General features: G+C 42.0%; 1 protein-coding gene across 3 annotated transcripts; it reads right to left on the minus strand.

Annotated features, from left to right (window-relative positions):
* Positions 1-1,751: 1,751 nt before the first annotated feature.
* cyp1b1 (cytochrome P450, family 1, subfamily B, polypeptide 1) lies at positions 1,752-9,038 on the minus strand. Of its 3 annotated transcripts, none has more exons than XM_067474596.1 (3): positions 9,019-9,038; positions 4,366-5,364; positions 1,752-3,872 (listed from the first exon to the last, which is right to left on the minus strand). In XM_067474596.1, exons 2-3 carry the CDS (start codon positions 5,352-5,354, stop codon positions 3,284-3,286), a joined length of 1,578 nt encoding a protein of 525 aa, XP_067330697.1. In that variant the 5' UTR covers positions 5,355-5,364; positions 9,019-9,038; the 3' UTR covers positions 1,752-3,283. The 3 variants fall into 3 exon arrangements, with proteins under 3 accessions (XP_067330697.1, XP_067330689.1, XP_067330681.1); XM_067474588.1 differs by lacking the exon at positions 9,019-9,038 and adding an exon at positions 5,444-5,968; XM_067474580.1 differs by lacking the exon at positions 9,019-9,038 and adding an exon at positions 5,472-5,965.
* Between the last annotated feature and the right edge of the window lie 5,466 nt (positions 9,039-14,504).

The raw sequence follows: 14,504 nt of genomic DNA on the forward strand, positions 1-14,504 counted from the left end.
CATGACACTACTTTGGCGTCGACCTTAGCTGGCTTCACCCTGACCTCGTCATTGCTTGCAGGATTCCACTATATATATTCCAGTATTGTATGGCAACAATTCCAAACGGTGGTTTTCTCTGAGTTCCTATCACTCAGCCCACAACCTGCTCCCTAAGCACAACATCTGTACAATCTTGTTACAGTGACATTCAGTCAGATCTCCATATATCCCTTCATTTGCAATCTAATCTTCGTAATGTTAAAGTTACACAACTCCGAGTCAACAGCAGAAGGATCTTGTGTGTATGTGCTGTGCGTGTGGATGTTTTATCCTCCGCCAGTGCAGGATATGAGGTTAAATAGAGAGATTAACACTAAGCTTATTAATGCAGTCTTGACAGGTCTAAGAAATAATGACATAGGATGTGTCTTCATGCAATATTTCTCATCGGGCTTGCGCCACCACATGCCTTCTGGTTCGGTGCTGCCAAACTTGTCCTTTCTTTTTCGATCAGCGTGCAGCTCAGGTATTCAGTTCCAGAATTGGAGGGATAACATGGCTTTTAAATGTTGAAACTGTTGGCATCATTGTATTTAAGAGAAGAGAGATGCAAAAACAATTGAAAAGCCTTTTATGACTTATTTTATTTGTAATTGTTGAACACAGGACATGAATTCTTGTAATGAGACCATGGGTTAGAGTTGTCCCCATGTTTTGTTCCCAAATTGTGTGTTATAACTTAAGTGTCCAATCTCACAGTTGTTGGTTCAATCCCCGGCTCCTCCGGTGACATGTTGAAGTGTCCTTGAGCAAAACACTGAACCCCAACTTAGTTGCTGCCGGTGAGTGTTGGCCATCTGCATAGCAGCTCCCTCATCGGTGTGTGTGAGTGTGTGTGTGTGTGTTTGTGAATAAGAAGCAGTGTATAAGTGCAGATCATTTACCATGCAGTAGGAATATTTGCTTCCTCCTGTAGTTTCCTGAACTGCAAGGAGGGAAACAGCAAAAGCAATAATGTGCCTCAGGACATCATCCCACTGAATGGCTCGTTTTAACCATGTGTGTGACAAACACGACCTAACGGTCACTCGTTTAGTCCTAAGTTCGAGGTTTGCGCTTGTGAACAGGGACAAAGCGGTGCAGCTTCACTTAATCGTCGGCTGGAGCTTTATCTGAATTTGTCACGCACTCTGCAATTTGTCTGGCTGCGAGGCCCTTGCTGATCAAGTACAGGATGTTCTGGCAGGGTGAGATAAAACGCTGTCAGGGACAGGGATCTCCCAAACACTTCCCTTTTGTTCCCACCTCACCTGGCTAGGTGCCAACTGCGTGTTGCATTTTTTTTTTTTTTTTTTTTTACTAGTTCATGCTGAAACTGTTTCCACTGTTGATTTGCGTCGTATATGAAGTCACACTGGTGTAAATAATTTCTTTGGGGAGGAAAAAAAAAAAGATCTTTTGGGGAATTAAATTTAATTGTGGTCTCACGGGCCACAAAATTAGGCACAACAGCAGCTCTGCCACGAATTCTACTTTTAGAAGGTTATAATTAAGTAGACACTGTCACAAATGGGATAATTCTACTACGCGTTACACGCAGAGGCGGAGGGGGCCAAAACATTACAACCAAATGAAAAATGATAATGCTGAAGTTCCTCTCAGAGCTGCAGTAGGTGATTGCGTTAGAAAGTGCAGGCGAACCTAATAAAGTGGCCAGTGAGTGTATGTTTTCTTACCTTTTGACCAGTTTAAGGCAACGGACACAAAAGAACAGTCACAGTCTGTTTATTATGCAACTGTACAACATTTTAAAGGCACATGGGTTGAAGAAATACTCCAAAGCCCAAAATCATAGGTACTGTGTAGTAATAGAGTATATTAGTAAAGAGTAAAGACAAAAGCTTAAGTGGCTGTATCACTTCAAATAGTAATAAATATTGGTTTCATCTCAACTTGTGTACAGAATATTAAAATAATGTGCGGCAAGAATTTGGTTAATGCTGGGATTCGAGTGTTGGCATCACCATGTTGTGTACTGTTTAGTAGACATTCAATGAAATTACTGTTGTGTTCATAGTTGTAGGTACTTTTTAGTACCTCTGTGATGCACTGCAGTATTTTATGTGTGCACATACACTTTGACAAATTATGCTTTTTACTCCCAGACCACCTGCTGCCCTGATGGTTGTAGTTTCACTGGGCTACATCTGCGTATTGTGATTCACTAAAACATGCAAAATACTTCACATTACTACAAAATACTTTATGCAGCAGCCCAACAAACTCCACTACTTTAGTCACTGCAGTAGTCTCTCATGCTGAGACAGCAATTAGATGAATCTATAAAGAAAATTACCCCTAGTCTTCCAACATATTAATATTAATGCAATAGTTATTATTAATAATAAAGTAACTGGCATCTTGTGCATGGAGCATCCTACAGCTAAAAACATTGTAGGATGTTCATACATGTTCATCTGTTCATACAGCTACGTGAACAAATGTGCGTCCCGTTATTTTGAATTGGCAAAAAGTAAAACAAGAAAAAAATTTCTTCCGCATAATATTCACATCACAATTATCTAATAAAATGTTTCATATAAATGATCAATTATTATCATGCAAACCATTGCACCAACTATAAAAGAAATAAAATGATTTCTTTTACAATTTTGCCATTTCAAAATAAAGTGATATGCAAACGTCTGCGCCTGCACGTGGATTGAACAGCAGTTTACAGTTCGGTCCACCAGCATCTGCAATAGCTTTCAGATTATATTTCAGTTCCTCCAGAAATTTGCCACGTTGCCATCACAATTCCACCAGCTCCACTTAAATTCTGTGTGACCTTGCAATTTAGAACATGCTATAAACATTCACAACATTTTAAGCCGCAACAATTACAAAATTCTGAAAGGACTGATAGTAAATGATTTTATAAAACATTCTAGTTAAAATAATATGTGGCCTTTCTACGCCTACTTCCTGAGTAACTCTGCTGTTGTAATACTAAACATTTTAGGTTAATAAGTGTTAGATGAACAGGTGTTTGAATGTCTCACTGACATTCTGAACTGCTGCTTGTGTCACATGTGGCACATTTCACAATGCTGTGTCTGTTTCTCTCTGGCTCTATAACACTTAGAAATAAGTTCATAATCAGTGGTCACGACTGATCGGAAAAGATTTCAGCTTATACAAATCCCACAAACAATGAGATGCACACGTTTTTGTACTTGAACCTTCATTTTTTTTTTCCTTATATGATTTTAGATTTTATTAACTTTTTTGTTTGCGCGGGTCACGAGGTCTCATTCTTAGCAAGGCCCTGAGTCGTAGCTGCTTCCAGCAGAGTCATATCCTCCCGCAGAAACACTGCTATGGAGAAGGCGTGAGGTTTCAGGGTCAGACCATAGTTGTAGTCGAGTTTGGGTGGTCTGTCGGGGTCTGCAGTGAAGTGGCACTGGTGGGCGATGAGAGCTGTAAAGAGAAACAGCTGCAGCTTTGACAGCTCCTCACCGATGCAGCGCCGCTTACCCAGCGAGAAGAGGAGCACGCTGCTGGCCAGGTCCTTGTCCAGTGCTCCATTCTGGTCCAGGAAGCGCTGAGGGTCAAAGGTGTCGGGCCGGTGCCATATGGCTGGGTTGTGGTTGCTGGACCACTGGTTGATGAAAATAACGGTGTTTTTCGGTACGGCGTGGCCCATGATGGAGGTGTCCGCCGTGGTGGAGTGGGGGATGGTGAGAGGGACAAAGCTCGTGAAACGCATGACCTCGTAGAGGAAGGCCATGACGTAGGGCAGCTGCACCCGGTCCTCAAAGGTAGGGAGTCGGCTGCGGTCCACCACCTTGTCCACCTCCTGCTGGAGTCGCGCCTGCATCTCAGGGTACCTGCATTCACAGGGGAGACGCGTCATGGGTGAAGACCTCGCTGATGGAGGTCAGCGGGGAGTTAGGAACTAAAGAAAATGGCCCCTGTCATTTGACCCAAAAAGTCCAATAGAAATTAAAAGACTATCTGTTGTTTGACAAACCTGTAGCTCAAAGCGTTGTAATACGCTGAACCGCTGATTCAGGCTGATAAGATTAAACAATCAAGCAAGATAAGAAAAGGAACTGGCAGAGATCATATTTCTTGTTTAGTGAAATGCTGACTGGGCACTAAATTTTCAGTGGTGTAGCGTTTCAACTCTTTGTCCTTCTGCCAGTACCTGCCTGTGCATGCCCCCCCCCCCCACACACACACACCCCACCAGGCCATTACATAAGTAAGTGCTACTGAACTTCCTCAGTATTTGTTAGCAGCGTGATTTATGACCCATTGACATTTATGATTTAAATATTTCAGAACAATCACTATAAAGGTTTAGGAAAAGTTTCTCACTTGACAAGAATGAGGATGATCCACTGCAGGGCGGTTGACAGTGTGTCTTGACTCGCTCCAAATATGTCCCCGACAGATGGGACCACATAGTCCTTCTTTGATAAGACCTCATAATTATCTCTCAGTTGGTCCAGCGCCACTATAAAAGCATCTGTCATGTCTCTGATGGTGCTTGACTCGATTGTTTTCCTGTGTTCGACGACTTTATCTCGGATGAAGGTGGTGAACTCCACGTTGAGCTTCTTGAAGTTGTCAAAGATGGTTTTGATGGGGTTGGGGAAGTATTGGAGCCAGGGCATCACGTCCACTATGCTCCCTGCCCCCACCGTCTGCGTGAACTGGTCGTTCCTACCCACAACCTGCCGAAACTCCTCGTCGTCGTAGGAGTACCTCTTCCCAAAGCACACCGCGCTCATTATGTTGGCTGCGGACACCAGCAGCAGAGTCATGGGCTGGAAATAACGTTCCTCCTTCGTTTTGCGCACAAACCGCTGCAGCAGCTCTTTGACCTCGCACACGATGTGCTGCTCAAAGGTCTTTTTGGTTTGCGGGTTCCCGGTGGAAAACATGCGCAGAGTGGCCTGGGCCACTTTGCGGTGCACCTTCCACCAGTCTGTGACGGTGCCAAACGCAAAGCTGTCGCCGCCGGACACGCACTTAAAGGAGGTGAAGTCCGGTCTGCCGGCAAAGTCAAGTCCCTGCTTCACCAGCGCTTGTTTGATGCAGTCAGCACCGTTCAGCACCACCACGATCCGACAGCCCAGTTTGATTTGGAACACGTCGCCGTACTTCTTCGCCATGCGTGAAAAGTACAAGTGCGGCGCCTTCCCCATCTGCGCAGCGTTTCCGACGACCGGCCAGGCGAACGGGCCGGGGATCGACCGCTGCCGGAGCCTCCGCCACAGGTGGAAGAACAGCAACAGGGTCACACACGTCACTATCAGGGGTCTTACAGTTGCCGGGTCAATCCCCTCCAGTGTCACATCCATTGTGGGAATTCTGCGGGAGGAATATGATAATCATGTTAATATTACATCCATAAATGAATTTCTTATGAAATGAAATGGATCAAACCCACTCGGTTAAATCAGTTGGTGATTATTCACCTAGTCCTGTCGATTATTCATCGAAAAATATTGAATTCTCTTTCTGTTTGGAAAAAAAAACGACTTCAGATGTAAATAAAAATACTACATTTTTGCTTTAAAATTTCAGAAGAAAAAAAAAAGCTGATCCATGCGCAAAGTCTGATAATTGACTGGTTCAACGAGTGTGCAGCCTGTTGTGCATCCAGTGATAAACTGTGTGTGTGTGAGCACGAGAGAGAGACACACACACACACACACACTCAGAGAGAAACAGCTCCCTGCTCACTGTCTGCAGCCTCTGGATGCTTTGAAGTCCCACAGCACCTAGTGGAGTCATTTATCCCCAAACAGCGCCCGCATGTGTGTGTGTGCCCGAGCTGTGTTACAGTGGGCAGGTTTGTTGCAAAGGGTGTCAACCCACCATCACCCCCCTCCCACCATCACCCCCCTCCTTCAACAGGCTCCTTCTCTCTAAGTAAGGGAGCGTTTAAACTGCATGCGAGCTGTACGAAGTAACAAAGCTCAAATCAACTGGCAACTTTAAAAGAATAAAACTATAATAGTAATTAAATGGCACAATAATAACAATAATACTAACCTATCATTATTATTATTATTATTATTATTATTATTATTATTATTATTATTATTAGTAGTAGTAGTAGTAGTAGTAGTAGTAGTAGTAATAGTACTCGAATCATACCATTTTAGTACAGATTTATTTTGGGCCTTATAGTATTTTAATTCTTTATAGAATTTTTTTATGCCAACATTAATTTAAAAAATGTTATAGTTATCTATAATAATGTTGTGGGGAGAAATTATTATCAGTAGCCTATTAGTCTATAATAAATGTTCCTGTTGATATTATTATGAATATGCTATTAATATTATGATGCATTATTAATATTATTATTATTATCATTTCATACAGGGGTTGAACCTGTGTTTGAACTTTTTTTCATTATTTTATTGCTTCCTCAGCAGTGTTTCAGTGTCAGACAGTCAATGTGCTTGTAACAACGTGCTCGGCTGCCTGAGGGGGGGGATACCAGACACAAGTCAGCAGAGTTCAAATATTTTAACATGAATTATACGTCCGACCTGTGTAAAACCATTATTTACATTTGCGTCTTTGACGTAGGTGTTACGTCGAATCTTTACACATTTCCATAGAGTTTCCTAAGATTCTCATTTAAAAACGCTCCTGTGTGTTTGTGAGAGACGGACAGAGAGAAACACTGTATTTGCTACAGTGACAGTGATGCTTCGATCTAACGTTGTATTATTTTGTTCACGCATAATCTGCACATTGTGAACATGACACAGGGATGAACTTGGCTGAGTTTGGCTCCTTCTGCTGAAGCGTTTTGTAGCAGATCCTGGAGTAAGAACAAGCGTCTACTGCCAAGTCGTCGTGGGCCATGTGTACAGTATCTGTATCTCTGCAGTGGTGGATCAAGTACTCAAAACTGTACTTAAGTAAAAGTACAAATAAGCAAACAATAATGTACCCTAGTAAAAGTATAATTACCCACTGAAATACTTAAGTAAGTAAGTATATGATATATATTTTACTTACAATAATAAAAGCAAAAGTACTGGAATATTTTGTTTCTGTCCTGCTTCATGTTACTCCAAGAGTAAAGTTACTGCATACTAGCTCACTTATACTTATACTGAATACTGGTACTACGTCAAAGAAGTATCTTAAATAAGACCAGGGCAGGAAAAAAAATGAAATTATTATGAAATGTGTAAAATGATTGTAACTTTGATTCGAAAAGTAGTGGAGTAAAAGTCAAAGTAGCCATAATTAAATCTACTTAAGTAAAGTACAGATACATGAAAAATCCACTTAAACACAGTAAGAAAGTACTTGTATCTCGTAACTTGTCACCCCTGGTCTTGTGATGCTCCAAATGCCACAGAGTGAATTGATTTGAATAAAACCACAATCGCGGCTGCGCTTTCCTGTGACGCCACCAGGAGGAGGCGAACCCCGTTTTAAAACCTGTTCAACAACCGTGCTGTGCGTGAGGACACGGGACCCTGTGCTTTCTGTTCTCCACGTCCATCAAATAATGTTAAAAGTGGGGGGAGTTACTGCAGGAAACTTATTTCAGACCCCCCCTCCCCTAATTGTCAGTGCCAGACAGTACGGCTGTTATAGTGTGAACATCTTCAGTCTCTGTTATTTCAGCCATCGAGTCGTTTAAGTGACCCACATGATATTTGGGTCCCGGTCCTGGCTGTGCCCTGGACCTGACGCTCCCTGCTCTGGTTGTGATGTGACTCGGGGATCCCGCTTCAGCACCGCGGACAGCGGCTCAGAAAAAGCCGGTGATTATGTTCTGTGGCCTTCAACTGGTCCTCAGAACCGCGGCTCTATAGAAATCAGTCATTTCTTACTGATATTGAAAAATATTACCCAAAGGCTATAAAATAACATAAAATAAAACAACCGAATCATAATCATAAATCCCCCCCCCCCCCCCCCTTTATTTTTGTCTACATCTACTTAATGTAGCTTTCTGTATCATTGCCGTTGCTATAATCCACCTATAACTATTTCCTCTAAAATAACTTGTAAAATGCCTGTTTGTTCAGGTTTGTGCTTTGTAAGTTCTCAGTCACAGCAGCAGGTTGTTAATTGTTCATCTTAATTAATTGTGTTACACAAAGCAGTTTTGTAACAGGAGGGAGAACAGTAGGATCTTGGTAAGATTAATATTTTATTCTGTTTCCATCATCTTAGCTCTAATGCTCAGTCTGCTCCGTTTTTGAAAGTTCATTTTAGCCAATTAAAGCGTTAATTAAAACTTAGGCTTGTTACATTCACACCCAATGTTGATCCATTCAACGGAGCCAAAGCTGAGTAGCAAACATCCACTTCTTCCTAAAGACAAGCAGGCTGGTTGAGTGTGGAGCTAATCCAACTCCAATTCTGTGGCATTTTGAAAATTAGTGGAAAAGCTTTAAAAGTAATCGTAGTTTACTTGTGGTTAATTAGAACAGTTCTTACTTTTGTCTTTCTGCTTGTTTTGTCACCACACTACATCTCTCTGTTTGCTCTTTTTAGCTCAGAAATGTTTGTTCTTCAGAGTTTTACGGTTTGACCCGAGGCCCCCAGACAGCAAAGATGCTCAGCAAGAGAAGTGAGAAGGACTTATTCTACAAAAATGGCCTGTAAAACCAAATATTTCACTGTGATGTATAAACAGCTGTTTACTGGGAAATTAAATTCTGTAATTTCAATATAAAACCACATTATGCTCTTAACCACAGTACAGTTCAATTGCTGTAATTTCTAAACAATAAAACTTATTAGATCCTGTAATTTACTGTTTACAGCAAATAAACACATTTTTACAAGGATTCATTTGAAGCCTTTTTGCAGGTATTTACAGTTAATTTTTCACAGCTGCTCTTTGTATCAGTTGATTCATCTGAATCAAATTAAAATGTCAAGATTTCACCCTAAATAACAAATTACATTATTATCAATGCAGTTGTGCCCTGTTTTAATCACATTGCAAAAATATATCTGAAAAAAATCTCTTACCAACTCAAGTCCCTGCAGTTGTCCTCTGTTTAATGAACCTCTTAACAAGGTCACAGTGTGTGATCATGCTTTATTCTAGAAGTGACTAAATCCAAGAGGGTGGAGACAAGCTAGGGACAGAAAAAACATGGTCCTGTCCTCCTTTCCTGGCAGGGTCCACAGGCCTCCTGCCTTTCATATCACATAGTCAAAAGCATGTGGGATTTGCTCAAATCCTCCCATGTGGTCATGTAGTTTCCTTTTTGTAGACCTGTGGTTAGCACCTGCCATACTGAGCATCCCGTAGTCGTAAGGCTTCATTTTGGTACCTGGTGACTCTAAGGAGCCCACAGTCAGTTCAAAACTTAAATTGATAAATAATGGCAAAAAATAATCAATTCCCATAAATAGCCTCCATCTGTAGTCTTCATTCCAGTCTGTTTTCCCTTTTTAAACATAATATCATATCGTTCGCATCCAGAGATCCACCCAAGAAATCTACTTATACTCTTTTTTCCAGCTGCTTAGAGGAAGATAGACCCCTCTAAGGACCACAGCAGGGTACGCTCCCAAGTTTATTTATTTGAAATTCACGATTGTTGGAATGCAAACATTACCAGTGTATCACATGTGTCCCTGGGCAAGACACTGAACCAGCAACAGTACTGGTCCCAAGCCTGCTTCAAATTGGGGAGGGTTTCGTCAGGACGGGCCCCTGGTGTATAAATTGTGGCAAATCAATATGCGGATTACTTATGTAGTTACCCCGAACTTACAGGATACGCTAAAAGGACAACGGTAACTAGTGTATAGCTTATGCAAATGTGGGTACATTTAAGCCAGAGGTTTATGCCCATGAACCTGTTTATTCATTTGTGGTTAGATGTTGAACTTTGAACCTGTCAAAGACGCAGTGGGCTTAGCTTTAGCTGCAGAACAGCCTGCAGGCAGCCCCTCACAGTGGCCTCTGTCTGCAGCCCACAAAGTTTCCCACTGCTGGCAAGTTCAGTTTCAAGACTCGTTTCCTTTCCCTCTTGACTGACAGCTCAACTGCTGATCGCGTGTGAGTGAGCATGAAGGTCAGGAAGGAGCTCAGGTAGGTGTGTGCAGGTGATGATTTGATTAAACAGCAAAGCTCCAGCCTGGCAAGGCGGCGATGATGTCGGGTTCCAACATTTCTCACATTCACAGCATAGTTTCGTACTGTACTTGGAAAATCAGATTAGTAGTATCAGGAAATGACATCATCTGCCAGCAGGAATGATACATGAAATGGGCCATTACTTTGATTTATGCAATGCACGAGACATTGGAAGAGCTGCACAGCACTTTCTGAGTCAATCCTATGAACTTTTGGGGAAAACAGAGGAAGAGAAGGGGACTGCCCAAGGCCATACTGAAGGTGCAGAGCAGTCACGCACATGTGCTTCATCAAAGAGGTGGCAACTGAAGCAAAAGCCTCTGACAACTTCACAAAACACGGTTCCACTGCGGTGTGTTTGTCAGAGTTTAGCTTGTGAGGCAGCGGCTGACAGTGAAGTGCTGTCAACCAACGCATGCATTTAAACAGCAGCCCATTATAACACAGGGGAAGGAAACAGCACTGGAAAAGAAGACAAAACGAAAAACTCAAGAATCTGTTTGAGGTCTTAGTGCACAAGAAGCGCACGGACAGGGTTTGCACAGCAGAACAACAAGTTACTTTAAACAGATTTGCTGCAAAATGCAAAACAACAACAGCAACAATAATAATAATAATATGTTCGACTGCAAAAATATTTAAAGCAGCACTCATTAAGAATTTTATGCTGACAATTATATGAATTTGATTTATAATGAATACTCTGTTTTTGCATGCACTGATCAGCCACAACATTAGAACCACCTGGTGGACAGTGGTCGGTGTCTGACCCATCTGCAGCTACACAGCACTGACACCTGTGCCTCACGGTTATCTTTTCTTTTTGTTTTCTCCCCCCTCGTTGAGATGGTATTAATGTTGTGGCTGATCAGTGGATGTACAAATAGACACAGTGCACAGGCCTGCACACAAACTGCCGACACGCAGAGAGATACACACAGCTACACTAATCAGGACCGAGCGTATAACCCTGTCTTGGTAATTACTTTCCATCGGAGATGAATCAACCTGCCGCCGTGTGATTGGTCTGACTACCGTCAAGCCGAACTGTCATCGCGCTTGGCGATGAGTCAGGGAGAGTTGAGCGCGAGGACAAACCCCTTTACTCTGGTCCGACTGCGGGTGCCTCATTACGACTGAATGACCTCGCTGACTCCAAATGTCAAAACTGGCCCACACCAACCCCCACCCCCCCCGCTCGTGTCCCGATATTTCCCAGAAGTCCACAAATCCCGTTTTTTTCTTTTCTTTGCTGACGCTGAAAGAAAAACAACCAAGCCTTCCATGTAGGTTCATGAGAATGATGCTAATGAGTGTTACAAGCATCCTAATGACCTTGCAGATTAACTGAGTGCTCATTGAGGTACCTTTATCTGGATGGTCTTTCTTTTTTGCCCGGCCAACTGCTACAGAGGCCTCTGCCAAAGTGTAGTCAGCAGCCCGTGAAGGCGTCTCCCCTTCATTCTCACACTAAAAGGGCATTTTCCCCTTGAATTCGGTTTCAATGTGCATGTCAGATTATTTTATACAAATGGAGGCAACCTTTTCAGGGGTCTGTGGAGCCCAGTTGAACTATTGGTGCTTCGTGGCAAAGAATGAGAAGCTTAATACGAGTTCAGCCGCATGACTGCGCTTTCAGAATCCACAGCACCTAAATAGGCCTTGTCCGTTTCTACCCTTGTAACTGTTGTTGTCACTCGGCTTTTTTTTTTTTTTTTGCCTAATTGAAGAAACCGACGAGAACCCCGTGAAAAAAAAAACCAAAAAAACAGTCACCACAAAGTGAAAAGCTGTTAATGAAAAAAGAAATGAACTGAGGATTATGCAGAAATGAACGAGCACCAGTTTAATCAGGTCGTCACAAAACTGTTGACGACCTGCTTTGTAGGTTTTGTCTCAGAGTGCATCTAGTCAATGCTGCTCCAAGCAGCGGTGGGCTTCTAAATGGTAACCTACTGGAAAAAACTGTGAACTTAGTGACCTCAGTGGCACAATTCACATCTGATACTAGTGTATTATGTGCATATGTAAATGTGGGGCTGCCACTTGTCCTGTCTTTGCCTGATGAGGCCTGATCTTATCTAGTCTCTGCGTGACAACAGTGTTGCTATTCTAACCTAAACAAAGTTTGTCATTAAAAGTCACTGAAGCTTAGTAGTCTTCCCCCTTGTGTTTATCTCTTTCCCCCTGTGAGAGGTCAGAGGTGAAGCTGTGCTCAAAGGGAAGCTAAGCCTCTCCTCGGGGACCCCCTCCTCATGCCTGTCTTTGGTGTTTTTACAAGAAAGTAATGATGAAGGACAGTTATGCGCGATGGGCCGCGGCCTGCAGAGGTGGAAGTCACGCGAGGTGCAGCATCTAGTCCCTGCAAGACTTCGTCTGATGTGAGAAGGAGAGCGGCCACTTTCGAAGAAACAAAAACGAAGGAACCACGATGAGGGATAATGAGCACAGCAGAGAACTTTTGAAAAAATCTCAGCAAGGAGAATTTAGATCATACAACCTGTTTGTCTTGCAACCTGAAATAAAAACCTGAGAGTTTATAAATTACACTGACTATCAGGATGACAAATATTAGAGACTCTATTAGAATCTATTGATATGATTGTACCAGCACAGAATAAAAGCACGGACATGTTATGCAAATCACATTACAAATAGTTGTCTTATGTTTGTGTCTTCATGGCTGGAAAGGCCCAAACAAATCCAGCATCAGTCCTCTGAAGCATTAAACTGTGACTTATTTTGCCAGTCATGTGAAAACAAAGCGTGTATAAACTGCTCGACTACAATTGCGGGATGATCTGATTTAGGAGCCCAAGAAAGGGAAAGGCAGCGTGTTTGTTTATGTGCAGACTATTACGTGGATTTCATCGTTTTATTCTTTAATGTTTGAGGCTGATTTTCAGCACCACTGTAACAGGGACTTTGTGCTGGATTCTCCTTATTCTTCATGAGTACGACTTGTAGGCCACCTTCTCTAAACAGCAGTCCTGGCTCAGAGACTAACTCCACAGATGCTCCCCAGCAGCGGTTCTTTGAACTCGGTGCTTCCACTCACCTGACCTTTTTTTCTAATGGCTCCTCTGCCAGACCATCTGAATATCAGCATTGGAGCAACACGCACCGTGAACTCGCTTCATCTGCCACACAGTCATGAATAGAAAAGTGACTGTAGTCCATAGAAAACTGTTTGCTGGACCGGCTGTTATCTTACTGGTCTACTGAATCACTTTGGTCTGAACCAGATCAGGACATCTGTTGGAAGTAAGACTGGATTTACTGGACTGAGTGTACGGAGCTTTGGACTTTGTGAGTTTTGTTGACAAATGTCTGTAGAAAGCTACTCCATGAACATACGCTGTTACCCTGTACACTACAATAGTTTGAGTGAGGAATCAGTGTTTCTGTGTTTTACCTCCCTAATTACAACTTATAGTACACTTCATTTTCAAATACATGCTGCAAAGCTTTAGATTATATTCGCTTTCTAGGCAGCTTTTTCCAAAATCAGTCGAAATCAAAGACTCTGGAAACTTGCATGTATCGTCTTATCCATCACCTGCACGACTGCGTACAAAGCTGTTTACTATTGCAGAGAAAAGCACTGTGGACTTTTTCTAAAATCTTTCTGCAGCTAAACTGTATTTAGATTCATACATTTATATTTCATACTTTACAGACTTATGGCAACCAGGGAAACATTGAATTGCTAAAAAGGTTTTCTGTCATGTTAAATAAATATGGTTTTAAATGGTAAAAAATAATCTGTTTAGTTCTTTTAAAGTCAGAATACAATTTATTTTACAGAGGATTTTGTCATTATTGAAAAAGCAGCAATGGAACAATTCTGATCTTTTACTTAGGCAAAAGAACAACACACTATGTAAAAAGATTATTTTCATCACACATTAATGTGCTGATTACTTTATCAACCAATCAACTGATTCTTGATTAGAAAAATGCCATCAAACAGAGCCAACAAGTGACACCTCACACTTGTCTGTTTTATCAAAGCTAGAAACATTTTTCACTTGATTACACAGATTCTCTGCCACAAGACCAAGTAGTGGTACTGAAAGAAGGTTTTGCTATGAGCAGATGTAAACTTTCCTTTGAACATTGGTTAAACTGAAGCTGGTTGTTCTGGTTATTATCTGTTTTGTTGTGTTGTTGCTCAACCTCACGGACTCTCACAGACTCCTGCTAATGGAGTTATCTGAGTCAGTTTCTCTGCTCCTGAAGATGATTTAGAAGTAAAACCGAAAGCTTGAAAATAGCATTGATGCCCTCGTCTTTTTTGTAAATGTATATGTGGCGAATATAAGTGGATCATCTGTTTTCAAAGTAAATGTACTTAGTTACAATC

This window comes from Channa argus, chromosome 1, assembly GCF_033026475.1.
Source record: "Channa argus isolate prfri chromosome 1, Channa argus male v1.0, whole genome shotgun sequence".
NCBI classification, from domain to species: domain Eukaryota; kingdom Metazoa; phylum Chordata; class Actinopteri; order Anabantiformes; family Channidae; genus Channa; species Channa argus.

Bases quoted from the DNA above. Each gene is read 5' to 3' on its own strand.
- cyp1b1 (XM_067474596.1), bottom strand. From the start codon at position 5,354: ATGGATGTGACACTGGAGGGGATTGACCCGGCAACTGTAAGACCCCTG. The intron at 3,873-4,365 runs GTGAGAAACTTT...CTGTGAATGCAG, and splicing joins ATCATCCTCATTCTTGTCAA to GTACCCTGAGATGCAGGCGC.